Consider the following 27,089-nt stretch of genomic DNA (forward strand, 5'->3'; position numbering starts at 1 on the left):
CCTCCAGGGTAGGAACTACTCCACTACACCACCTGCCAGACTAAGAAGGAGTTAAAAGTAGCCTCACCAAGACAGACAAACCATTGCGTGCACAAAGCTTCATCTCTGACAATCTAACATTTTGTGTACATCATAAACAACAGAAAATCAGACAAAAGAAGCCTTATTATGCATAACAGATGGTACATCTGATTATTAAAGTACATTTTCTCAATGGTGCACTGTCAGTCATTTGTGGGGTTGTGCTACAACATGATGGTCATCCAATTATAATGTGATTTCATGACTACAAATGATGGGCACTGTCATGGCGAAAGGCGTGGGGACATGAGTTGGGTCATGTTAAAGAACATCCCTGCTATCTGCCAGTGTTCTCAGTCAGTCCGTTTCTAATTCAGTCACACTTGATACCGGACCACTGTGATCACCACATATATAAACATTACCAAAACTTATCTGCGATTTAAATGTGTCACCTCAAAGCCCTGTCACCTCAGTCTCTCACTTCAAAGTCCTGTCATCTCAGTCTCTCATATTAAAGCCCTGTCATCTCAGTCTCTCAAAGTCCTGTCATCTCAGTCTCTCATATTAAAGCCCTGTCATCTCAGTCTCTCAAAGTCCTGTCATCTCAGTCTCTCATTAAAGCCCTGTCATCTCAGTCTCTCATATTAAAGCCCTGTAATCTCAGTCTCTGACTTCAAAGCCCTGTCATCTCAGTCTCTCACTTCAAAGTCCTGTCATCTCAGTCTCTCACTTCAAAGTCCTGTCATCTCAGTCTCTCATATTAAAGCCCTGTCATCTCAGTCTCTCATATTAAAGCTCTGTCACCTCAGTCTCTAAAAGTCCTGTCATCTCAGTCTCTCACATCAAAGCCCTGTCATCTCAGTCTCTCTCCTCAAAGCCCCTGAAAAACTCTGTAATCTTAGTCTGTCCTCTCACTCTGTCACCTAAAAGCTGTCTTGTCTCAAGTCTGTCATCTTTAAAGCACCTTTTCCCCATGCAATGCTGCTCCCACATGCACCAGGAACATCAGCACCGATTGTTACATTGACTGCAGGACTGGTTGCTGAGTTGATGGAATTAAAGGCATATTTACAGACAAATAAAAACAGATATTTATCACATTTATATTTAGATCAGACTGTACCTCTTAACCGTTTCCTAACATAATTTTATCGACAGAGATTTTACTTGTGGTAGTGCATTTCTACATGTGAATAGTACTCTTACAAAAGTGGAACCTCTGAATACCTGCACCATAATCTGTTCAGCAGAATGAGAAGGAGCAGAGCGTAATCCCTTTTTCCTACTGTAGGTTAACTGAGTCATTGATCCGTTCTTACAGGACACATACTTGGTTTTGCAGTAGGCCACCACACAAATGATGCCAACCACCAACAAGGCCACACAGATGCCTGTGATCGTCAGCACCCGCCTTTGGTACAGCTCCTCAGCCTCTGTGAATGGAAACACACATGCACACATTCATGCATTGCAGACATACAAACAGTAACACACACAAATCATGCACGCACACACACACACACACACACACACACACACACACACACACACACACACACACACCGCATGAACTCTACTCCATTGATGGCTGCTACAGAAACAGTTGTATCACCACCATTTGCTGCCATCTAATCCCCTGTGTTCCTGTTGCTCAGTAAGGTCAAATGACAATTCTGAATGTACTACAGTCATACAATACATGTAATATATAGTGGAGTGCAACAAAACACAGAGTACTACATCTACAGACTCTTAAACAGTTTAATGGAAAGCAGAGGTCTAAAAGAATCTTCCTGCTGTCCCTACACATGTGTATTTACAGTGGCTATGGGGACGTCATGCCAGCGATGCTGCTGAAGGGAACATGAATCATGCCTGGATGAAGGAAATCAATGAGACAAGTTGCCACGGTGAAAAACATATCAAAACAAACAAACAAAAATCCTTCAAAGTGTCGACACCACAATGGCTTGGCAGTAGGATTAAGATTTGGTACTCTCAAAGCTCACCTCAACTGTGTTATACTGGTATAGCTGATGAAAGGAACATAGATAATCGTGTGTGAGGGTGACGTAACACAATTATAGGTTCTTGCAGTGAAATAAAGGTAAAGTTCTAAAGCTCTGAGGGAGATGGATGTCAGTAAAGCACTTCAAATTAGTAAATTAAATCAAAGGCAATTTTGTTTTAGTCTGTGTAAACTCATCATTAATCCTGAAACCTATAACCCGTATGTTTAGTGGTCTAATCACGATATCATTGTTATATCTACTTCTATGTGATGTCAAAGTCTCCACAAATTTATGAATACTATTTTGTAACTGTTTGGTTATTAATGTCAGACTAGAAATAAATAAAATCAAAGACCCTACAGGCATGAGGTATTTTTGTGTCCAAAAGTAAATGATCATGGTAGCGTTGAGGAATATTTGTAGGCCAACAGGAAGGTAGCAGGTGAAAAATAACCTATTTTTTGCGTCTAACAGGAAGTGATCATGTCAAGAATGAGCTATTTTTGTGTCTAACAGGAAGTGATCATGTCAGGGATGAGGTATTTTTGCGTCTAACAGGAAGTGATCATGTCAGGGATGAGGTATTTTTGCTGTCTAACAGGAAGTGATCATGTCAAGGATGAGGTATTTTTACGTCTAACAGGAAGTGATCATGTCAGGGATGAGGTATTTTTGCGTCTAACAGGAAGTGATCATGTCAGGGATGAGGTATTTTTGCGTCTAACAGGAAGTGATCATGTCAGGGATGAGGTATTTTTGCGTCTAACAGGAAGTGATCATGTCAGGGATGAGGTATTTTTGCATCTAACAGGAAGTGATCATGTCAGGGATAAGGTATTTTTGCGTCTAACAGGAAGTCAGAATGCCAGGCATAAGAGTAAATTATCATGGCAGGAACATGGAATTATTGTAGACCAACAGGAAGTTACCATGTGAAGTGTGACCAATTTTGAGTGACCAACAGAAGGTAAGCATGGGAGGGTTGAGGATTTTCAGGACACAGGGAACAGGAAGATAGAATGTCAGCAAAGGTTTGTTTTTTTTCCCCCCGAACAGAATGTTAGCATGTTAGGGTTGACATATTTCTGTGTCCAACAGGAAGTTATGATGGCAGGTTGAGATATTTTTTTGTGGTCCACCAGGAAGTTAGGAGGTTAGGGATATGGTATTTTGTGGTCCAAAAGGACATTATAATATCAAGGATGAGGAATTTCTGTTCAACAGGAAGATAGAATGTCTGGGATAAGATTTTCTTCCCATAGAAAATGAAAATATCAGGAATCAGGTTTTCTTTAAGTCAAACAGGAAGTCTGCATGTGAGGGATGAGGTAATTTTGCAGTCCAACAGGAAGTTAGCTTGTGACTAAAGAAGTATGTTTGTAGTCCAACAGGAAGAGAACTTGTATGGGATGAGGTATTTATGTAGTTCAACAGGAAGTCGTCACATCCAGGATGAGGTAAGTTTGTAGTACAACAGGAAGTGGTCATGTCAGAGATGAGGTCATCTCCTGGTTCCTCCACCAACAGGAAGTGGTCATCTCCTGGCTCCTCCCCCAGCAGCCAATAGGATCGCTCCATGTGATTGTGGTGATTGAATCAGTAAATCAGCTGAACAAAAGTTGATGATCTTCCAGGTTGAATTCATCAAGATCATCTTCACTAATGAACCCTCTGATGATGCTGGAAGCCTGGATGCTACGGTTAGCAGTGCTAAGATAACGTTAGCCTAGGGAGGAGCTACACCAGGGTCACATGACTTCAAGGTCACCACCACTAAGCTTCAGGCTGCTTGTGTTTCTCCTGATGACCTTTAATGACCTCCAGGACCTCTGTAGGCTCCTCTAGACTCTTGTTAGCAAAAATACCTTTTAAACATCACTCAGAAAGCTATTTCAGGTATTTAAAGTAAAAGCCAATAATCCCAGTGGTTTGGAGATGAGGGATTCAGACATACAACAATGCTAACTTATTTCTCGGTTCTTGGACGTTCCTGTACCACTGTATTCATATGTTCTTACATGGTCACCTTTTTGATGACCCAATCATGATGAGCTCAGGTTCATTCTGATCTCTGCCGGCCTGCCGTGGCGTAACACTGTGTCAGAACAGTGAGGGCAACAACACAAGGATGGAGGGAGCGATAAACAGGACCGATCATGAGGGGACAAGACGGACGAGAAAAAGTAAAGAGGTAGAGAAGAGGAAGAAGCAGGAAGAAACAGTGGCAGAGGGGAGGGGCTGAGAGGGGAGCAGGGGTGTGTCCAGGGGAGAAGTCCAGGAGGAAGCTGGTCCCCAGAACCCATGGGAGCCCGGACTGTGTGTCCTCATCAGTTTAACTGGATTATAAAAGCCCTTGGCTTATCAGTTAAAGTCTGATTAAAGCCAATTATAGCTTTGTGGCGTTGTTTACTGACTGGAACACAAATTGTTGTTTGTGTTGTTTCTTCTGAATTTGGGCTGAAGCTGAAACTGCCGCAATGGCACCTACAAGGAAACTATCAATGAAAACTATCAAGCAATGCCTCCTAAGTTCAGTAGAATACAGGAGACAGATGGATTTTCCTTCAAAAGATAAATCAGAATCCGTCCCCTTTACCCAATTCATGGCTTCACGGTTCCCTTGCCCCCCTCACAAGCTCAAGGCACGCCACTGAAGGGGAGGGAAGGAGGTGAGTGTTTCTAAATAAAGGGCCTCTGTAGGGATTGACAACCCTATGGGAGCCTTGGCCCGGCATTGTGAGTGTCAGAGCATAGTGACACAGAGAGCTGAAAGGACATGGAAAGGCGAGCGGAGCCAACAGCAATTCTGATTTAGGACGGGCAGCAGGATCTGGACTTGGACTCAGTCTATCAAGGGCACAATAATGACAGCAGTCTTATGTAAGCTTTTGGCACCACATAGCAAACATACCTGCAGGCTAGCTGGTATGATTTTACTCAACAGGTTGTTGGAGCCGCTAGTAACCAAAGGAAGAGCCAGATCTTCATCAATGATCAGGTGATTCTCATGTAATCACTGGTCTGTTTTTCTGCCAACTTTTCCAAATCAGATGGGGGCATGCGGGGTAGGGTGGTGGTGGTGGTGGGGTTATATGATGTCATAAAACCAGGTTAGTGGGTTAGTAAGGGGGAGGGGTGGGTTGAGGGGGCAGGTTGAAAAGAGAGACCCAGTTGTTGGTTTTAGAAAGAAGATGGCACAATAATGTGTGACTGTGAGAGGACCTTGGCAAAACCTTTAAGCACAGCAAAATGAATAATAACGTTCCATACCCATAAATTCAATTCTGAGAAGCTCTGCCAGCGCAGAAAGTTGTTGTGGTAAAAGGAAAGAGACAGATAGGGTCAGCTGTAATGTCCACTTGGGAGCAGATGTGCTGCATATTAGTCTCATGTCCTGTATATGCTGAACCAGGATGTAAGTCCATTAGTCAGTCGTGTCCAGTAACAGACAGACAACTCAGACAGCCTCAGCTCTGCGACCCCAGAAATGACAGGAGATCAGAAGCGAGTGGAAATCAAGAAGTAAAAGAGAGAAAATGAAGCAAACGCAGAAGGAAATGAGACACCAGCAGGCAGGAAACGGCGTGCAGAGACAGACGGACACAGACAGCAAGACAAGAAGCCACATCACTTACTGCTATATTTACTAGACCTCATTTCTGGAGTAAACAACATTGGACAGGAATATAAAACAAAAACAAGACAAAAAGAAAGAAAAAAACAAAAGATAAAAAGCAGTGAGTTATTGTCCAACGGAAAAAGACAGTACAGTTGATGAGGCTGGCACAGCGATGGGTGGATGCTGTAAGTGGCTGGACGAACGGCAGCTGTGTGCATTTGTGCTGTCCCACTACTGCTGCTAACACACGCTCTCATGTGGATTACGGAGGAATCGTCTCATCATTCCCTCTGTCTGTGTCTTTGCATGCATTAGTGGCCACACAGCGAGATGCTCACACAAGGAGGTCGGCCATCTTGTGTCCACCCTAACCTCAACTGCTCTACATGGTGATGGTGCTTTGAGTTCAAACTGCCAGAGAAAGCAGGCAGTTGACACATCAGCATGGGCTGGTGTTGCTTCAGCTGCCTGGAAGAACACCAGCATGCACACACAAGCCCGTCACACAGGACACTCAGCAAGGCCACAGAACACACATGGAGAACCTTGGTTCGTGGTGGATGCCAGTAAGGTGCTAAACAGACAAACAGTGAATTGTGACCATGTGGAACAGTGTTTAGCTCTTTGAAACAAGAGCGTCCTGTCCACATCCTCGTTTGATCCCCCCTGTGACGGACAGACAGACGGCCAAGTAGCAAAGGGACAGAAATCACCGACGTTCCTCTGCTGTGTTTGTTCAAACCTGCTCCCTGAACCATGGGCTAAGGTGGGTTTGTACAGTTTTGTACATGTGTTTTTCTAAACTCTACATATTATGATCTTTCTAATATGTAATGGAAGTGTATTAGGTATTGTGATTTGCTCCGGGGGTGAGGGATAATATTGGCCAATCAGGAGTACCGATAGGTGGAACTGGTCATTCCTAAATAATACCGTTTTTGACATGGCTGCTCTTTACATCACCCATGTTTAGCTCAAGTATCATCGTCAGAGGTGAGGACACCGAGATAAATACAGCATTTATGGGCTTTTCCAAAGGTTTTGGCCACAAAGAAAAATGCTACTCATTGAAATTCACAATTTTTCTGTTTTTCAGTATTTACAAGGTGTGAACATCACACAAACTCATTTTTACACAGAAAATATCTTATTCTCGCAACTACTTCTACCACCACTACTACTTATAGTCACAATGCTAATTATGATAATAATGAAATAGAGTGTTGTGTAGGATTAAAGACAAAAGAGATGCTCGTGGACTTTCCTTCCCATCTGAATCCGTTTGTCTACATTTCTGTCTGAAGCTGCTGTCCTCCACTCACTGCCTTTGTATGCTTTTATACGAATGGTTTTTTTTATTCATTTATTTTGTTTTCATTGTTCTAACCCTGTATGTTTATTTTCTGATAATGTAGCATGTACCTGTGGGGAATAGTGATTGTGATTCTATTGAAGATGGCATCTCTGCGCTCAGTCTGAGGAGGAGCAAGAGAAGAGCTGCTCTTGATGCTGACGTCAGAGGTCGTCACCTCACTGGCAATACGAGTGTCGAGGGTCAGCGTGTGCGCAGTCACAGGAGGGAACCAAACATGACCCATTTTTACCTCTGTTACTTTAAGGAAGAGTCTGTCATTGTGTTGCAATTTTCTTTCATTGTGAGAGTTAGATGAAAAGATCAATAATGTACATAACTCAGGAGGCCGTTAGCTTAGCACAAAGACAAGAGGCTGTCCAGCAGCTAGCCTGAAAAGCTCTAAACTTCTTCATCTGTCTGCCAGAATCTTTGGTTGCCTGGTAACCGTGTGAAGGACAAGATGTCAAGGTAGAGATGTTTTGTAATTAAAATAGTCTCATGCTTGACTCCACAGTAGCTGAGAGCTGAGTGAGGCAAACATTCCAATCAAACTGCTGGAATTTAACTTGAGAGCAGATATGTTCGTCTTCCTCTCTGTCCTTTGTGAACTGATCAAATAGTTTGGTAGTTTTTGCTCATACATTTTTTATCAATAAAACAAAGTAGGGCTGAATATGTCCTTGAGAAACTTTTTACGAAATCATTGATACAAAGAAGCCTGATTAAATTGCTATAACTGTTGATTGATTGTTTTACTCAGTGGTCGTTGTTCACCGGTGATCCAAACAGGTCAGGCCTTCACCGTGACTGACAGCAAGGACAGCCAGGCCAAGACGCAGACCTGGGAAGTCCCTCTGCGGAGTGGACAACGCTTCTCAAGGAAACACTTGCATTTAAATTTAAATCAAGGACACTGAATACCACCAGGAAAGCACTCTCCTAGCAGACAGTAAGCATGCATGATTAGCATTGATGTGTTTGTACCAGCATGTTGTGTGTAGCATGTAAATATCAAACTACACTGTTGCCTCAGCATTGTTGGTGTAATGTTGCAGCTGCTGTGCCAGGGAGGCAGAACCTGGCAGTTCTGAGTGTCCACCTGAGTGCCTGCATCACCTGCAGTCATTCGACCTGCCAGTGAGAAGCATCTGTCTGAGTGAACGCTGAATCCTCATGTTAGCTGGTCTGTGGGTCTTTTGTCAAAAGGTGAAAAGGGTTGACAGTCATATTTCCCTCAAAAAGTGTATTTTGCCTTTCAAGCACTCACTAAGAGGGGTCTCGAGTTCTCGAGGGTTTTCTCCTTCCTGCATCACTTTCTTGTGCCTGCAGAATGCAGAAAGAGCCAGCCACCCATATTTAGCTTGAAGTTCATGGAGGCCCTGTCTTCCAACTACTAGCGACAGCAAAACTGACCAAAACTTCAAAAAGTCAAGTAAATTCAAGCTAGTTGGTGGAGCTCCAGAGCTGTTCTGCCAGGCCCAAGATACAAATGTCTTGATGAACTCGAGACTCCCATATTTGTTAGTACTCGAAAGGCAAAATACACTTTTTGGGAAAAGTATTACTTGGAGATTGCGGTTTTTCTTGTTTTAACCTTTGTCTGTTTTTTTTCCATACAACATTATATTGCAGTATTATACTCTTTTAGACAAATCTTATTACACAATTGACAGGGATTATTGATTAATTAAGACTACTGATGGAAAGGAGCGCTGTTGCAACCCAGTCATATGCACACACTGGCCTTTTATGAACTAAGGAAACAAAACTAAGGATTCATGGATAAAGTACTTGATTACTTAAACAAGTATTTTAAAGTAACTGATGAAAAGTGAGCTTGAGGCAGGCTAGCTGTTTGGCCCAGCTAAGCTAACCATCGATAACACAATGATTACAGACATGAGCTATGGATCTTCTCATTACACCCTCATTGAGAAATTGACTAAATTTCTTTCCAAAAAGGTCAAACTATTTCTTTAATTCAATACCACTCGGATGAGAAGCAAAACATGAGACACAAAACATCTGACGCAGCTCACATGCCTGAATCACATCACTTCCTGGATGGTCCATTGATGCTCTGACACATTAGCAACATCAGCCAGATGTGCCCTCCGATCAGTAAACATGCGTGTCGTGTTCGTATCATATGAGCTACCAAGAAGCTGACAAGTTGAACAAACTCCTCATTGTCATTCACTTACTGGAGTAGCTGGCTGGTCGACTACTCGAGTCATGACCGGTGCCTGTTCCGAATCACATCACAAGGACTTACATTGTTCTCCGTTTGAAGACCTGGACTGTCAGGCCTGCTCCTGAGCCACAAAACAGCAATGGAATAATTTTGTCTTCTTTTTAAAAGGAGGCACAGAAAAGTGTAAAGACATTGTGTAGAACCATCTGTTTCATACTGTGTCTACTAACAGTTTTGTGTTGATCACTTACAATTGTTCTACAGCACTAATGGACCATCCATAAAGAAAACCTTAACTCCTGAATCCTTATGCTGTCCAGTTCTTGGCCCCCTCTGTCTGGTTTGGCGGCTCTCTGGATCAGACTACGACAGAAATCTGGTCCATTTGGTACACCTCTGGGTCAAGGGGTGCTCAGAATTGGGTGTGCTCTAAATAACAATTTCAGTTGATCAATTAGTGTGACAAATATCTGATGTGAAGGAAAATGACATATCAAGACTTTAAAAAGCAGTTCTTTGTGATCGGACTGCGGTGGGCTGGTTCTTGAAGCTATGAATGTACTGGTGGGAAAGCCCCCACAGCGTGATCTGTAGATCCATGTCTCAGTGTGGTCACTGGGGACATACGCTAGTAGTAGGAGTAAAGAGGTGCTGTTAACCAGAGGAGTACCACAGAGGAACCATGGGAGAGGGAGGGGTGGACACACACACACACACACACACACACACACACACACACACACACACACACTGCTCCCTCCACCCAGCCTCTCCTGTGTAGCATGCAGCATCTCAGTGGAATGGAGACCAAAAGCAAGAGGAAATGGACATACTGTAGAAACCAGCCATGACGGAGTTTTGACAGCGGTCGCCTGTATAGTCATTGGGACACCTGGGGGGGCACAGATGGAAGAGAACAAGATAGCATTAATATAACATCACTGCTACAGTTCAAGTTTTAACAGAGTCATGACTGTCACGTGACCGTGGGATGGGAAGCAGGAGGGGTCAAACTTGCATTCATGAAGCCTCCAACTCATTACAAACATGATGAGACATTAATAGTCAGGGCCCACAAGCGCTCTCATTGTGCCCTCGTTTCAAAGAAGAGTGCACCATCATCCATCCATCCACCCATCATGCATCCATCCATCCACCCATCATGCATCCATCCACCCATCATCCATCCACCCAACCATCATCCATCCATCCATCCACCCAACTATCATCCATCCATCCACCCATCACCCATCCATCCACCCATCATCCATCCACCCAACCATCATCCAGCCATCCATCCATCACCCATCATCCATCCGTCCACCCATCATCCATCCATCCTCCCATCCATCCACCCATCATCCATCCATCATCCACTCATCATCCATTCATCCATCCACCCATTCAGTCACCCCTCAATTAGTGCTGAGCAGGTTTATTGAAGTTAGGGGTTCAGAGAGCTTCTCCTTTGGAAAGGTGTCTGGGGCACTGGTTCTTGAGAAGCTCCAAAGGATGGATGGTTCTAAAGCCCCAGGGTTAGATGCCATTCCATCCAGGTTCTTAAGGGATGCTTCTGAGATCATTACCCCATGCATCACTCATGTTGTAAATAGGTCTATAGGACAGGGGCAGTTTCCAAATGATTTCAAGATTGCCAGAGTGATCCCACTATATAAAAAAGTGAGTAAACAGGACCCTGGCAATTATAGACTGGTCTCCATCCTCAGTAGTCTGTCAAAGATAATTAAAACAAATTTTTGAACAGATTGTCAATTACCTATCAGCGCAAAATAGTCAGGCTTCTGTAAATCTCACTCTACTGTATCATGTTAACTTTTTCCAACAGATTTCATTCAAAAGAGGTAGATAATGTAAATTTGTCTGGCATGGTGATGTTAGACCTACAGAAGGCCTTTGATACAGCTGATCATTGTGTTCTACTGTCTAAACTGACAGTGGTGGGTTTTAATGATTCAGCATTGAAATGGGTGGGCTCCTATTTGGAGAACAGAATGCAAGTGGTGGACATTGGAGGTGCAATGTCTCAACCACAAGGCATAGACTCTGAGGTTCCTCAAGGGAGTGTTTTGGGACCACTTCTCTTTTTTTATATATCAATGATTTAAAGGCTCTTTGTTCATGCAATTTTTTTTATAAGCAGATGATTCTGCGTTGGTAGTTTCTCATAGGGATAAAAACATTATTGACAAACACAGCACAGGACTTCTAAATGTTGGCAGGTGGATGACTGACAACAGGTTATCACTTCATTTAGGAAAAACAGAAACATCAATTATTTTTGAATCAAAAATTAGACTGAAAAAAGCATCAAGTTTTAAAGTCCTAGCTGGAGATTCTGAAATTACAGCCAAGGAATCAGTCATTTACCTTGGCTGTGAGTTAGATTTCAACTTAACTGGTGCAGACCAGGCACCAAAGGCAATTATCCGTTTTCTGGCCAGAATCTGGATCGAAAAACAATGGTAATTTTAGCAGGAGCCTTAATTCAGCCTTATTTTGATTACACACGTGGCTCATGGTATTATGATGTCACAATGAATTTGAAACATAGGCTTAAGAACTCTCAAAAAAAGTGAATTAGACTTATTTTGGACCTCTCCTTGAGAACAAATGTTGAATCATCCCGCTTCGACAAGTTGGGATGGTTGAAGATAGAGGATTGTGTATCTCAGATGCAGCTATCTATGGTACATAGGACTGTGTATGGGAAGGTACTCAATTATTTTTGAAATGTATGTTCATAGAGTAAATGAAGTTAACAGATTTTGTATCACCCTGAGTTAAGACGAACTTGGGCAAAGAGTCTTATCTTTCTGTTGGAGCTACCCTTTGGAACAGGTTACCTGGTTTACTCAAATCAGTGAGAAGCATCGGCAGTTTTAAACAGGACTTGAAAAAATGGACACCAATCTTAGGCATTTGGCAATTTGTACTTGTATTTGTACTTGTATCTGTAACTGACACGGAGGAGCTCAGTTCCTGGGTTAACTCCTCCTGTCAAACCATACTGGACTCTGTGGCTCCATTAAAATCCATGCAGCCTAAAGTGAAACTCGAGCCCTGGTTCAGTGACAGAACTCGTGCAGCAAGACGGGAGCTGAGCGCAGGCGGAAGGACAAGCTACAGGTTTCATTTCAAATCTTAAAAGACTGTTTGCAATGTCACCAGAACACTGTTAAAGAGGCAAAAAGAGAATACCTGTCAGATATTATTGTGTCTAACTCCCGTGTGTTATTCAAAACCATTGACTCTGTCCAAATGCCCCTCAGTCTGCCTGTGTGGAAGCATCCCCTGATTTGTGCAATAATTTCCTACAATTTTTCCTTGATAAAGTTGTTACCACAAGGGCTCTCATCCCAACTCCTGCCTTTGACCCCTTGTCCAGTCCCTTGTCAAGCTGTGTTTGAAAAGTTTGATCCTATGACTTTGTCGCTTTTAGAAGACGTGGTTGACCACATAAAGCCATCAGGGTCCCCTTGCGATGCTGTCCCTCCTCACTTCTTCAAGGAGATTTTCTCTAGTAGAGGAAAGTCAGTTCTTGCCATTATTAACAGCAGCTTATCTTCTGGAACTTCTGGATCCTGCAAGTTTCAAACATGCAGCCCCTGCTTAAAAAAACCTCGATCACACTATGTTAGCTAATTTCAGGCCCATCTCCAAGCTGCCATTTATCTCAAAAATCCTGGAGAAAATTGTTCATGCACAGCTTAAATCATATCTGGATGAACGTGATCTTCTGGAGGTCTTTCAGTCAGGTTTTAACCCTGCGCAGCACCGAGTCTGCTTTAATTAAGGTTTTTAATGACATCCTCCTGGCAAACGGTTCTGGGGATCATGTGAATCTTGTCCTACTGGACTTAACTGCAGCGTTTGATACAATGGACCACAATATTTTAGTAACTCGGCTGCAGCACCTTGTGGGCGTTTGTGGTGGTGCTATGGAGTGGTTTAGGTCCTATCTGGCAGACAGAACTATATGTGCAAGCCTTGCTGGTTCTGAGTCCCACCCCGCTCCTCTGTCTAATGGAGTTCCTCAGGGCTCAATCCAAGGGCCCTTGCTGTTCTCCTTGTATCTACTTCCTCTGGGTTCCACTCTTAGAAAGCACGGTATCTCTTTCCATTGTTATGCTGACAACAGCCAAATATATGTGCCACTGAAAAAGACAGATGCCTTTTCTTTGAAACCGCTTCTAGCATGCCTCGACGACATGAAAGCCTGGATGGCTTTAAACTTTTTAAACTTCAATGAAAAAAAAACAGAAGTGATGGTGTCCGGTCCCGATGGCTCTTGTGATCCCCCTCCTGTTGATTTGGGCCCCCCTGGCGCTGGACGTGAAGCCAACAATTTCTAACCTGGGTTTTAAGATGGACAGTGATTTTAAACTAGACCGACAGATAAGTGAGATTGTTAAATCCAGCTTTTCCACCTTAAGCAGCTGACAAAGATGAAGCCACTTCTTGCACGAGAGCACTTTGAGACAGTAATCCACGCCTTCATCACGTCTCTGCAGTATTACTGGAACGCACTTAATGATGGAGTCAGTCAGTCCTCCCTCACACGTCTCCAGTTGGTCCAGAATGCAGCCGCTCGTCCTTTAACTAGAACGCGTAAGAGGGAGCACGTCACTCCCATCCTGGCCTCCCTCCACTGGCTGCCTGTGCATTTTACAGTTCATTTTAAGATTCTTTTATTTGTTCTTAAATCCTTAAATGGTCTGGCCCACCTTAGCTCTGTGAGCTGCTTCACCCCTACGCTCCTGCACGGTGCCTCAGGTCAGCTGACCAGCTGCTCCTGGAGGTACCAAGGTCAAAGCAGAAGCTCCGAGGAGACGGACTTTATGGAATGACCTCCCTCTCCACAGTAGACGAGCTCCCTCACTGTCGATTTTTAAAACCCGTCTTAAAACCCATTTTTATTCCTTGGCTTTTGACCCAGCATGAGACAGCATTTGTTTTATTGCTTTTATTGTTTTAATTTACTAGTTATTGACGCTCTTATGTTTTTATGTACAGCACTGTGTGGCAGCTGTGGTTGTTTTCAAAGTGCTCCAAAAACAAAGTTGAGTTGAGTTGAGTTTAGATCACACATCAATCATTCAAAAAAGGAGAAAAACATGAAAACCAAATTACAGTTCAACTCAGCTCAACTTAATTTATAGAGCACTTTAAATACGACCACAGCTGACACCAGTCCTTCAACAGCGGCTTATCAGGACAACACACATGCATCATACATGTCCTCCTTGTTGGAGATTTTAACATGTATGTTAAAATCTCCAACAAGGAGGACACGATCATAACGTGGCGTCACTCCAGCCAGGAAATCAGAAAAGTCATTCAGAAGTCCTTGTTGCATTTGGGGGGTCTGTAGATGACAACGCACAGCACCGGATCAGAGCGACCCACCTCAAGTGAAGTCCCCTCCAAGCTGGAGAACGAGGATGGCGCGGCGCGCTGCTTACATTTAGAGTCGTTTCTGTAAACAGTCAGTGTTCCTCCTCCACGGCCCAATGGCTGTGGGGAGTTGAAATAGGAGGGGTGCAGGAGGAGCACTGCACCCACCCGCACTGATCCAGGTCTCTGTCACACAGAGGAAGTCCAGGGCGTGGGAGCTGAAGAAATCCCTCAGAATGACAGTCTTGTTAGCCAGTGATCTGGCGTTCACCAGGCCAATCTTGGCAGGAGCCGGGGCCTGTGGTTCAGCAGATCGGGGAGCCTGGAGCAGAGTCTTCAGACTCCAGAGATTCACTCCGCGCCGAGAGAACCGGGGAGAGTGGGGCCGGTGGGGCAGGAAACCCTCGCCAAGGCCGGCGACAGGCAGCAGACAGGCGTTGATAGGATCCAGGAAACGACGGTGCACAGCCAAAGGAAAGGATAATCCACATCCTGTCCGGGGAACGGATGAAGATCGCGCCAGGCAGATCTTTAGTTTCACCAGCCGAACACCGCACCGACCACCGCGCTTAACGCGGCGTCGGAGGCGCTTCCAGCGGGGGGGGGGGGGGGGGGTGGACTTGAGTCAGGACTTCCGGCAGGACCGGGGGCAACGTTTTCTGTCCACCATAATCAAATGCACCTCACTCCTTGACATTTTTGGTCGAAGATCCAGGAGCGACTGGCGATCATAAACCAACAGAGACTTGATTTGTGTAAAACCGAGGGTCAGAAATAACAAACACACCAATCAGACAGTGAGCCACGAGCACCGCAACATCCTCCTCCTCAACCCAGCCGAGAAGCTCCTCCTGCCCCATCGGGACCACAATGGAAAGAAGCCTTTGGGCTTTATTGTGTCTTCCCTGACTATTTATGTATTTTAATTTATGACACAGATTGCTGTTGTCAGATTTTTTTAATCAAAAAATGGTCAAATTAATCAATCAATTAATCAATTGGTGTAAATCAGAGATCAATCTATTAGCTCATATTTCACATGCTGTCATATTGATATAAAAGTGAACACATAATTCAGAAATGGCATTTTATCAGAGTCAATATTCACCTAAATACAAATCAATATCTTCATTTATTACAGTGACAGTGAACAAGGTGGTCCTTCTGGCTGCATCATACAACCCACTTCTGGAAACCCTGACCACCACTTCAACCCTCAGCTGGTTGCCTGAACCCTCATGGCACAACTGCAGTTTAGAGGTGCGGCCCCGCAGAGCACAAGAACAGTGGGCTCTCATTTTGGAGGTCCAAATGTCGTAACTTCACACTGCCACACACTTCACGTGCTGCTGTGGTATGTGGTGGTGTGTGTCTGGATGGGTGGCAAGCTGAGTATGATTCATATTCTAGAATCAAATTCCTGATATTCACACTTGACAATTTGTGTTTTTTGAGGCCAAGTGTTGATGCTGCTGCTCTTTAACGGAGACAACAGGTTGTCTCTCACCTGAAGGCCTGGAGAAAAGCCTCCTGCAGCCTGTTGGCATGTCTGCCACTGTGTGCACGAACACACTGATGTTATGACTGAGATTCAAGCAGTAAAATGAGGAATATACTGGCCATCCAACTGGAAGGTGTACAAGTATCACAACCCACCAGTATGGCAGTGTGTGTGTGTGTGTGTGTGTGTGTGTGTGTGTGTGTATCAGGAGGGCTGTATCACCATATCAGAGCACCTTAAAATCAGATGCAAGGGCCTCCTGTATGCTGTCCATCCATCCATCCTTCCATCCACCCTTCCCCCCTCCCCCTCAACACTAAACAACTTGCAGTTTGAATCAATTACAGCAAAACCCCCAGAAAAGCCGACTCAGCAGTTTCCCCTTGAGTTATAAATAGAGAGAGCGGCGGGAGACACTCGCAGCGCTCGCACCTCTTCGCCAACTACATTTCCTCTTGTTTGCCTTCACTTCTGTTCTCCCCACTGCTCGTTTCTCCTCTTGACCACACCCATTCGTTATCTGCCCCAACTCACAGTATTTGTATGTCCAGTGAGTTTTCAGGTATCGCTCCAGATGTTGAGTTGCTTCTGTCACACCACTGACCAAAGAGCCGAGCGCGAGCTCCTGCTGCAGCTTCTGTTCATGTGCAGGATGACCTACGGCCACGCGCACTGGCGCACTGCCCTATGAACAATGTGGACCCTAATGAACTCTAAAATGTCTCAATGTACTTTATTAAACCAAGTTTTCTGCTTGTCAGCACCATGACACCCTCCTTATTGATCCTCCAGCAATGAGCAGGTGGAGTATCTGATGAGAGACAGATGGAGAGCGAGTGGAGGGAGGAGGCAGGCGATGGAAACACTGCAAGAGAGAGATGGAAATGAAGAAGCACAGTGGAAATATGGAAGACACCAAAGGACCAAAGAACTGAACCACAAGCATAACAACAAAGCTCTCCCACACCAGCCTCCGTCACCAGGGTTCATAACCAGCCTCCAACACCAGCCTCCGTCACCAGGGTTCATAACCAGACTCCAACACCAGCCTCCGTCACCAGGGTTCATAACCAGCCTCCAACACCAGCTTCCGTCACGAGGGTTCATAACCAGCCTCCAAAAACGGCCTCCGTCACCAGGGTTCATAACAAGCCTCCAACCCCAGCTTCCGTCACCAGGGTTCATAACCAGCCTCCAACACCAGCTTCCGTCACCAGGGTTCATAACCAGCCTCCAACACCAGCTTCCGTCACCAGGGTTCATAACCAGCCTCCAACACCAGCTTCCGTCACCAGGGTTCATAACCAGCCTCCAACAACGGCCTCCGTCACCAGGGTTCATAACCAGCCTCCAACAATGGCCTCCGTCACCAGGGTTCATAACCAGCATCCAACACCAGCCTCCGTCACCAGGATTCATTACCAGCCTCCAACACCAGCCTCCGTCAACAGGGTTCATAACCAGCCTCCAACACCAGCCTCCGTCTCCAGGGTTCATTACCAGCCTCCAACACCAGCCTCCGTCACCAGGGTTTATTACCAGCCTACAACACCAGCCTCCAACTCCAGCCTCAATCACCAGCCTCCAATACCAGCATCCAACACCAGCCTCCAACACCAGCTTCCATCACCAGCCTCCAACACCAGCCTCCATCACCAGGGTTCATAACCAGCCTCCAACACCAGCCTCCGTCATCAGAGTTCATCAGCAGCCTCCATCACCAGGGTTCATCACCAGCCTCCAACACCAGCCTCCATCACCAGCCTCCAACACCAGCCTCCGTCACCAGGGTTCATTACCAGCCTCCGTCACCAGGGTTCATAACCAGCCTCCAACACCAGCCTCCGTCACCAGGCTTCATTACCAGCCTCCAACACCAGCCTCCGTCACCAGGGTTCATCACCTGCCTCCATCACCAGCCTCCGTCACCAGGGTTCATCACAAGCCTCCATCACCAGGGTTCATCACCAGCCTCCATCACCAGCCTTCATCACCAGCCTCCGTCACCAGCCTCCATCACCAGCCCCCAACACCAGCATCCATCACCAGGGTTCATCACCAGCCCCCATCCCCAGCCTCCATCACCAGGGTTCATCACCAGCCTCCGTCACCGGGTTCATAACCAGCTTCCAACACCAGCCTCCGTCACCAGGATTCATTACCAGCCTCCAACACCAGCCTCCGTCACCAGGCTTCATTACCAGCCTCCAACAACAGCCTCCGTCACCAGGGTTCATAACCAGCCTCCAACACCAGCTTCCGTCACGAGGGTTCATAACCAGCCTCCAAAAACGGCCTCCGTCACCAGGGTTAATAACAAGCCTCCAACACCGGCTTCCGTCACCAGCGTTCATAACCAGCCTCCAACACCAGCTTCCGTCACCAGGGTTCATAACCAGCCTCCAACACCAGCTTCCGTCACCAGGGTTAATAACCAGCCTCCAACAACGGCCTCCGTCACCAGGGTTCATAACCAGCCTCCAACAATGGCCTCCGTCACCAGGGTTCATAACCAGCATCCAACACCAGCCTCCGTCACCAGGATTCATTACCAGCCTCCAACACCAGCCTCCGTCAACAGGGTTCATAACCAGCCTCCAACACCAGCCTCCGTCTCCTGGGTTCATTACCAGCCTCCAACACCAGCCTCCGTCACCAGGGTTTATTACCAGCCTACAACACCAGCCTCCAACTCCAGCCTCAATCACCAGCCTCCAATACCAGCCTCCAACACCAGCCTCCAACACCAGCTTCCATCACCAGCCTCCAACACCAGCCTCCGTCACCAGGGTTCATTACCAGCCTCCGTCACCAGGGTTCATAACCAGCCTCCAACACCAGCCTCCATCACCAGGGTTCATCACCTGCCTCCATCACCAGCCTCCGTCACCAGGGTTCATCACAAGCCTCCATCACCAGGGTTCATCACCAGCCTCCATCACCAGGGTTCATTACCAGCCTCCAACACCAGCCTCTGTCACCAGGGTTCATCACCAGCCTCCATCACCAGCCTTCATCACCAGCCTCCGTCACCAGCCTCCATCACCAGCCCCCAACACCAGCATCCATCACCAGGGTTCATCACCAGCCCCCATCCCCAGCCTCCATCACCAGGGTTCATTACCAGCCTCCGTCACCAGGGTTCATAACCAGCCTCCAACACCAGCCTCCATCACCAGGCTTCATTACCAGCCTCCAACACCAGCCTCCGTCACCAGGGTTCATCACCTGCCTCCATCACCAGCCTCCGTCACCAGGGTTCATCACAAGCCTCCATCACCAGGGTTCATCACCAGCCTCCATCACCAGGGTTCATTACCAGCCTCCAACACCAGCCTCTGTCACCAGGGTTCATCACCAGCCTCCATCACCAGCCTTCATCACCAGCCTCCGTCACCAGCCTCCATCACCAGCCCCCAACACCAGCATCCATCACCAGTGTTCATCACCAGCCCCCATCCCCAGCCTCCATCACCAGGGTTCATCACCAGCCTCCGTCACCGGGTTCATAACCAGCTTCCAACACCAGCCTCCGTCACCAGGATTCATTACCAGCCTCCAACACCAGCCTCCGTCACCAGGCTTCATTACCAGCCTCCAACAACAGCCTCCGTCACCAGGGTTCATAACCAGCCTCCGTCACCAGGATTCATTACCAGCCTCCAACACCAGCCTCCGTCACAAGGGTTCATTACCAGCCTCCAACACCAGCCTCCGTCACCAGGCTTCATGACCAGCCTCCAACACCAGCCTCCGTCACCAGGGTTCATTACCAGCCTCCAACACCAGCCTCCGTCACCATGGTTCATAACCAGCCTCCAACACCAGCCTCCATCACCAGGGTTTATCACCAGCCTCCAACACCAGCCTCCATCCCCTGCCTTTATCACCAGCGTTCATCCTCAGCTTCCGACACCAGGACTCATCACCAGCCTCCATCACCAGCCTCCAACTCTAGCCTCCATCACCAGTCTCCATCACCAGCCTCCATCATCAGTCTCCATCACCAGTGTTCATCATCAGCCTCCATCACCAGCCTTCAACACCAACCTCCATCAGTGGTGTTCATCACCAGCCTACATCACCAGGCTCCACCGCCAGCCTCCATCACCAGTCTCCATCACCAGTGTTCATCACTGACCAGTTGGAAATATGGAAGACACCAAAGGACCAAAGAACTGAACTACAAGCATAACAACAAAGCTCTCCCACACAAGCTTCCGTCACCAGGGTTCATCACCAGCCTCCATCACCAGGGTTCATTACCAGCCTCCAACACCAGCCTCTGTCACCATGGTTCATAACCAGCCTCCAACACCAGCCTCTGTCACCATGGTTCATAACCAGCCTCCAACACCAGCCTCCGTCACCAGGCTTCATTACCAGCCTCCAACACCAGGCTCCGTCACCAGGCTTCATTACCAGCCTCCAACACCAGCCGCCGTCACCAGGGTTCATCACCAGCCTCCATCACCAGGGTTCATCACCAGCCTCCAACACCAGCCTCCGTCACCAGGGTTCATTACCAGCCTCCAACACCAGCTTCCAACACCAGCCTCTGTCACCAGGGTTCATCACCAGCCTCCATAACCAGCCTTCATCACCAGCCTCCCTCACCAGCCTCCATAACCAGCCCCCAACACCAGCATCCATCACCAGGGTTCATCACCAGCCCCCATCCCCAGCCTCCATCACCAGGGTTCATCACCAGCCTCCATCACCAGGGTTCATCACCAGCCTCCATCACCAGCCTCCGTCACCAGGTTCATAACCAGCTTCCAAAAACAGCCTCCGTCTCCAGGGTTCATTACCAGCCTCCAACACCAGCCTCCGTCACCAGGGTTCATTACCAGCCTCCAACATCAGCCTCCGTCACCAGGGTTCATAACCAGCTTCCAACACCAGCCTCCGTCACCAGGGTTAATAACCAGCCTCCAACAACGGCCTCCGTCACCAGGGTTCATAACCAGCCTCCAACACCAGCCTCCGTCACAAGGGTTCATTACCAGCCTCCAACACCAGCCTCCAACACCAGCCTCCGTCACCAGGCTTCATGACCAGCCTCCAACACCAGCCTCCGTCACCAGGGTTCATTACCAGCCTCCAACACCAGCCTCCTTCACCATGGTTCATAACCAGCCTCCAACACCAGCCTCCGTCACCAGGGTTCATAACCAGCCTCCAACACCAGCCTCCGTCACCAGGGTTCATGACCAGCCTCCAACACCAGCCTCCGTCACCATGGTTCATAACCAGCCTCCAACACCAGCCTCCATCACCAGGGTTCATCACCAGCCTCCAACACCAGCCTCCATCACCAGGGTTTATCACCAGCCTCCATCCCCTGCCTTTATCACCAGCGTTCATCCTCAGCCTCCGACACCAGGACTCATCACCAGCCTCCATCACCAGCCTCCAACTCTAGCCTCCATCACCAGTCTCCATCACCAGCCTCCATCATCAGTCTCCATCACCAGTGTTCATCATCAGCCTCCATCACCAGCCTTCAACACCAACCTCCATCAGCGGTGTTCATCACCAGCCTACATCACCAGGCTCCACCACCAGCCTCCATCACCAGTCTCCATCACCAGTGTTCATCACTGACCAGTTGGAAATATGGAAGACACCAAAGGACCAAAGAACTGAACCACAAGCATAACAACAAAGTTCTCCCACACCAGCTTCCGTCACCAGGATTCATAACCAGCCTCCTTCACCAGGGTTCATAACCAGCCTCCAACCCCAGCTTCCGTCACCAGGGTTCATAACCAGCCTCCAACACCAGCTTCCGTCACCAGGGTTCATAACCAGCCTCCAACACCAGCTTCCGTCACCAGGGTTCATAACCAGCCTCCAACAACGGCCTCCGTCACCAGGGTTCATAACCAGCCTCCAACAACGGCCTCCGTCACCAGTGTTCATAACCAGCATCCAACACCAGCCTCCGTCACCAGGATTCATTACCAGCCTCCAACACCAGCCTCCGTCAACAGGGTTCATAACCAGCCTCCAACACCAGCCTCCGTCTCCAGGGTTCATTACCAGCCTCCAACACCAGCCTCCGTCACCAGGGTTTATTACCAGCCTACAACACCAGCCTCCAACTCCAGCCTCAATCACCAGCCTCCAATACCAGCATCCAACACCAGCCTCCAACACCAGCTTCCATCACCAGCCTCCAACACCAGCCTCCGTCACCAGGGTTCATAACCAGCCTCCAACACCAGCCTCCGTCACCAGAGTTCATCACCAGCCTCCATCACCAGGGTTCATCACCAGCCTCCAACACCAGCCTCCGTCACCAGGGTTCATTACCAGCCTCCGTCACCAGGGTTCATCACCTGCCTCCATCACCAGCCTCCGTCACCAGGGTTCATCACCAGCCTCCATCACCAGGGTTCATCACCAGCCTCCATCACCAGGGTTCATTACCAGCCTCCAACACCAGCCTCTGTCACCAGGGTTCATCACCAGCCTCCATCACCAGCCTCCGTCACCAGGGTTCATCACCAGCCTCCATCACCAGGGTTCATCACCAGCCTCCATCACCAGGGTTCATTACCAGCCTCCAACACCAGCCTCTGTCACCAGGGTTCATCACCAGCCTCCATCACCAGCCTTCATCACCAGCCTCCGTCACCAGCCTCCATCACCAGCCCCCAACACCAGCATCCATCACCAGGGTTAATCACCAGCCCCCATCCCCAGCCTCCATCACCAGGGTTCATCACCAGCCTCCATCATCAGTCTCCATCACCAGCCTCCATCATCAGTCTCCATCACCAGCCTCCATCATCAGTCTCCATCACCAGTGTTCATCATCAGCCTCCATCACCAGCCTTCAACACCAACCTCCATCAGCGGTGTTCATCACCAGCCTACATCACCAGCCTCCACCACCAGCCTCCATCACCAGTCTCCATCACCAGTGTTCATCACTGACCAGTTGGTGCCTCCAAAAGTGTTTCAGTCAGATTTGATCTCCAGTCAAACGGTTTACTGGTCAATGACACTTAGTGCTGGATGACCTCATTTCATAACCCACACATCAACAATAGCAATTAGTGTGCACACGCACGCACGCACACACACACACACACACACGCACACGCACGCACGCACACACACACACACACACACACACACAAAATGACTGCTTCGCATGCTTCCTTTTGGATGCAATTCACTCAAACATTCCTAGAGCTAAGAAAAAGTCACTGTAACTTACTTGCAGTACAGCTCGTTAATACCATGTATGAAGTAACAGTCTCCTCCATTGACGCAGTGGGCCTTTTCCGTGTCGTTGCAGCGCCTTGCATGACTCACACCTGGAGACGGCGTGGTGGTTGTCACTATGACATAAATGCATACACAAGAAGTAAATCCACCAAAAGTTCTGACACTCCAGGGTGTCTGCAGCCGTCCTCTAAGAGTGTTGGAGTGTCCTGAGGACGCTGGTGTGACCAACCTTGTGTCTGGGCAGTTGTGAGTCAGTGTGAGTGTTCATCCAGTCAGATACACTTAGAGTGACTGTCTACTTATGAAATGATCACCAATAATGACATTGATCCTGTTTCGTCTTGTTTTTGATCCCAACCACTGCTGCTTCCTTGTCTTTACTTTGACAACAGCTTCAAAATTATGCATAAGTAAGATGCCCCCCCCCCCCCCACATTACTTCTCAATGACTCCAGAATGCCAACCAGCCAGATCCAGTAAATGTAGCTGGATGGGGACTGATGGCTAACAACAGCTGGTCTGTCCAAAAATGTCGCTTTAAAACTCCCCAGGCAGTTGTCTGGTATCATCCATGGCTATTTTTAAAAAATGCTTATACATTTTAATCAAAAATACAATGTGTATAATAAAGACATTTTGGTAGAAGTATCACTTATTCCCAATGATATAGTCAGTACGTGGTGCCAGGTGTTTAGGAAGTGGTGTACAGTAACTGAATGACACCAAATGAAGTCTTCCGTTGTTGCTAAGATGTAATGTTTCCAGTTGAGTTCAGTGTTTCACACAGTCAGTACAACAGTAGAGAGAGGATTAGACAGGACATGTGATTGCTCACAAATCTGCACGCTGATAATGCTGGTGACGTTTTCTTGTCCCAGTGAGTTTTCAGCCACACAGGTGTAGTTTCCAGAGTCTTCCACACGCACACGACTGATCTGCACCTTGGAGTTTTTTCTTCAGAGAGGGAGACAGACAGGAAGTGATTCACAGCAGATTGAAAACAGACAGTGTCAGTTCCTATCTCAATAAAGATGTGGACTCATCTTTAAGTGGACCAGAATTGAAGTTCATATAGAAGCAAAACATGAATGATCATTACATGCACATGTCCCTAATGAGTGGCCAATCACAGACTATATATTATCCAACATACGGCGCAGGGCCAGAGCAGCACAGCTGCGGGGAGCGGTCATGCAGCTGATGAGCGGCCGTGATGTCACCAGAGGGGGTGTACAGGAGGAGGGAGTCCCTCCTCATGAGATCAAGTTTTTCTTTGCCAGGTTTAATAAGCATGATTTTTCCTCTGAACAAGCTCACGGCTGTTACTGCAAAGAAGCAGTGGTAGCATGTCCTCCAGTCACAATCACAGTCCACAAGCTTTGTCATCAGTTGAGGAAAATTAAAGTAAGAGTCAGCAGGTCCCAGTGGGGTGCATCTCCACACCTTGAACACTGACCAGTTGTGTGCTGTTTCACTCCATTTTCTCTCACTCAGTCTGTTCCTGAACTACCAAAACTGCCTCTTATGTGGAACCCATCCCTCTATCGTTCCTGTCTCTGAGATGAGAGGGGCAGTCAAGGACCTTAGTGACCTGAGCCCAATAGCCCTGATCTCTCAGGTCATGAAACGTCTAGTAAGAACACTAGTAGAGCCTCTTGCTATGCTACCCTAACCCTTATCAGATCCCCCAGTTTCCCTATGGGAACGGAGTTGGGGGGCCACCATGTGCACCTGGAGAGCAGATATAGTCATCTGGAGAAAGCAGGTACTTCTGTTTGAATAACACTTTTCTTCTTCTTCAAGTGCAAATAATAAATTCAGCCACATCTCATGGCTTCTAAACTGAACTGTAATACTCACAGCTCGACCACTGAACTGCTTATTGACAGACCTGAATGTGTCAGAGAAAATCATAAGCATTCTGATACACTCTGTCCTAAAACTGGATTAGATTACTAAATTAAAAATAATAGCTTACATATTAAATACATATTAATATATTAAATTATGGATGTGGTCATGATGTTAACTTCCTTTAGAAACATGCTGATAGGTCTGCACTCGTTGGCCTTTAAGAAACGGCAATGACCAAATGTATAGAGAGGAGCTCCTTGCTGATCTCAGACCAGCCTGAGCCAATGATCATTGATGGAACCCAGTTGAAATGATGTCTCCAAGGTATGATGATGTATGTTGTATGATATTGTATGATGATGTTGTATGTTGTATGGTGATGTTGTATGATGTTGTCTGTTGTATGATAATGTATGATGATGTATGTTGTATGATGTATGATATTGTATGATGTTGTATGTTGTATGATGATGTATGATGATGTTGTATGATATTGTATGATGATGATGTATGTTGTATGATGATGTATGATGTTGTATGATGTTATATGTTGTATGATGTTGTATGATGCTGTGTTGTATGATATTGTATGATGAAGTTGTATGTTGTAGGATGATGTATGATGTTGTATGATATTGTATGATGTTGTATATTGTATGATGATGTTGTATGTTGTTGTATGATGAAGTTGTATGTTGTATGATGACGTATGATGTTGTATGATATTGTATGATGATGTATGATGTATGTTGTATGATGATGTATGACGATGTTGTATGTTGTATGATGATGTATGATGATGTGTTATTGTATGATGATGTATGATATTGTATGATATTGTAGGATGATATTGTATGTTGTATGATGTTGTATGATGATGTTGCATGATGACGTATGATGTTGTATGATGTATGATGTTGTATGATGATGAATGATGTGTGATTATGTTGTATGCTGTATGATGATGTATGTTGTATGATGATGTATGATGATGTTGTATGTTGCATGATGATGTATGATGATTTTGTATGATATTGTATGATGATGTTCTATGTTGTATGATGATGTTGTATTGTGACGGTTTTCGGGGACTGGGTTGTTCTGGGGTGCCAGCCAGGCATATAGCCTGACAAATAAATGATATTTAATTATTATGTCTTAATTTTTTTTTTTTTCGTTTTTGGTTGTTTAGGGGTTTTTTTGTCAGTCACATTTTAGTCCCCCTCACACACGCACACAAGGAAGCATCAAGGATAAACTTTGATGACCCCCCCAAAAAAATTATCAATCCTGAATATAAACAGTAACAATGAAACCTTCCCTTCACCAAATTGTAAGTACCCAGCCCAGAACAACAGTAATAGTCAAACAACAACAACTCAGGATCCTCCAAAACCACCTCATAGTTGAGGGGATTCACTCTCCGCAGGACCCTGTATGGGCCTTTCCATAGCAGAGCAAGCGTGGCGGTGAACGACTTGTCCAGCTTGGAGTAGGGGTGAGTCTTCAGCCACACCCTGTCCTTTTCCTCAAATATTTGTTCTCTCCTGTAGCAGTCATAGTTCACTTTTTGACGTTCCTTTGCTTTCTGGATGTTTTTGGCCACAAATTCCCTCAGGTCTGTCAGTTCAGCCACCTTCTGGTATGCGGGGCTATCAGGAGTGCAGAGTTCAGGACTTAGCTCACTGTCCATGGGGCCTTTGAGTGGACGGCTAACATTGAGCTCAGCTGGGGTCACTCCTGTGGACTCATGCACAGATGTATTCAGGGCAAACCGGAACTCAGGTAGGTACTTGTCCCAAGTTATGTGGCTGCTGTTGACATAGGAGGACATCATAGCCTTCAAGTTTCTGTTCACTCGCTCTGTAAGGTTA

At 46.7% G+C, this 27,089-nt stretch overlaps 1 protein-coding gene across 3 annotated transcripts in view; it reads right to left on the reverse strand.

Moving 5' to 3' along the window:
* The window catches only part of nrg2b (neuregulin 2b), an 80,827-nt gene that overhangs the window by 22,946 nt on the left and 30,792 nt on the right, over positions 1–27,089 (reverse strand). The window contains exons 4-8 of one of the 3 annotated variants that reach the window (XM_086222907.1): positions 24,197–24,315; positions 23,351–23,474; positions 10,037–10,095; positions 5,307–5,330; positions 1,355–1,457 (exon numbers count right to left, since the gene is read on the reverse strand). In XM_086222907.1, the coding sequence (XP_086079033.1) occupies positions 1,355–1,457; positions 5,307–5,330; positions 10,037–10,095; positions 23,351–23,474; positions 24,197–24,315 (429 nt within the window). Of the gene's footprint in view, positions 1–1,354; positions 1,458–5,306; positions 5,331–5,671; positions 5,696–10,036; positions 10,096–23,350; positions 23,475–24,196; positions 24,316–27,089 lie in introns of all 3 variants that reach the window. The other 2 variants (XM_086222908.1, XM_086222909.1) reach the window with 2 other exon arrangements.

This window comes from Aulostomus chinensis, chromosome 13 (assembly GCF_037954235.1).
Source record: "Aulostomus chinensis isolate RoL2024-O1b breed Wild chromosome 13, RoL_Achi_v1.0, whole genome shotgun sequence".
In the NCBI taxonomy this organism is placed as follows: domain Eukaryota; kingdom Metazoa; phylum Chordata; class Actinopteri; order Syngnathiformes; family Aulostomidae; genus Aulostomus; species Aulostomus chinensis.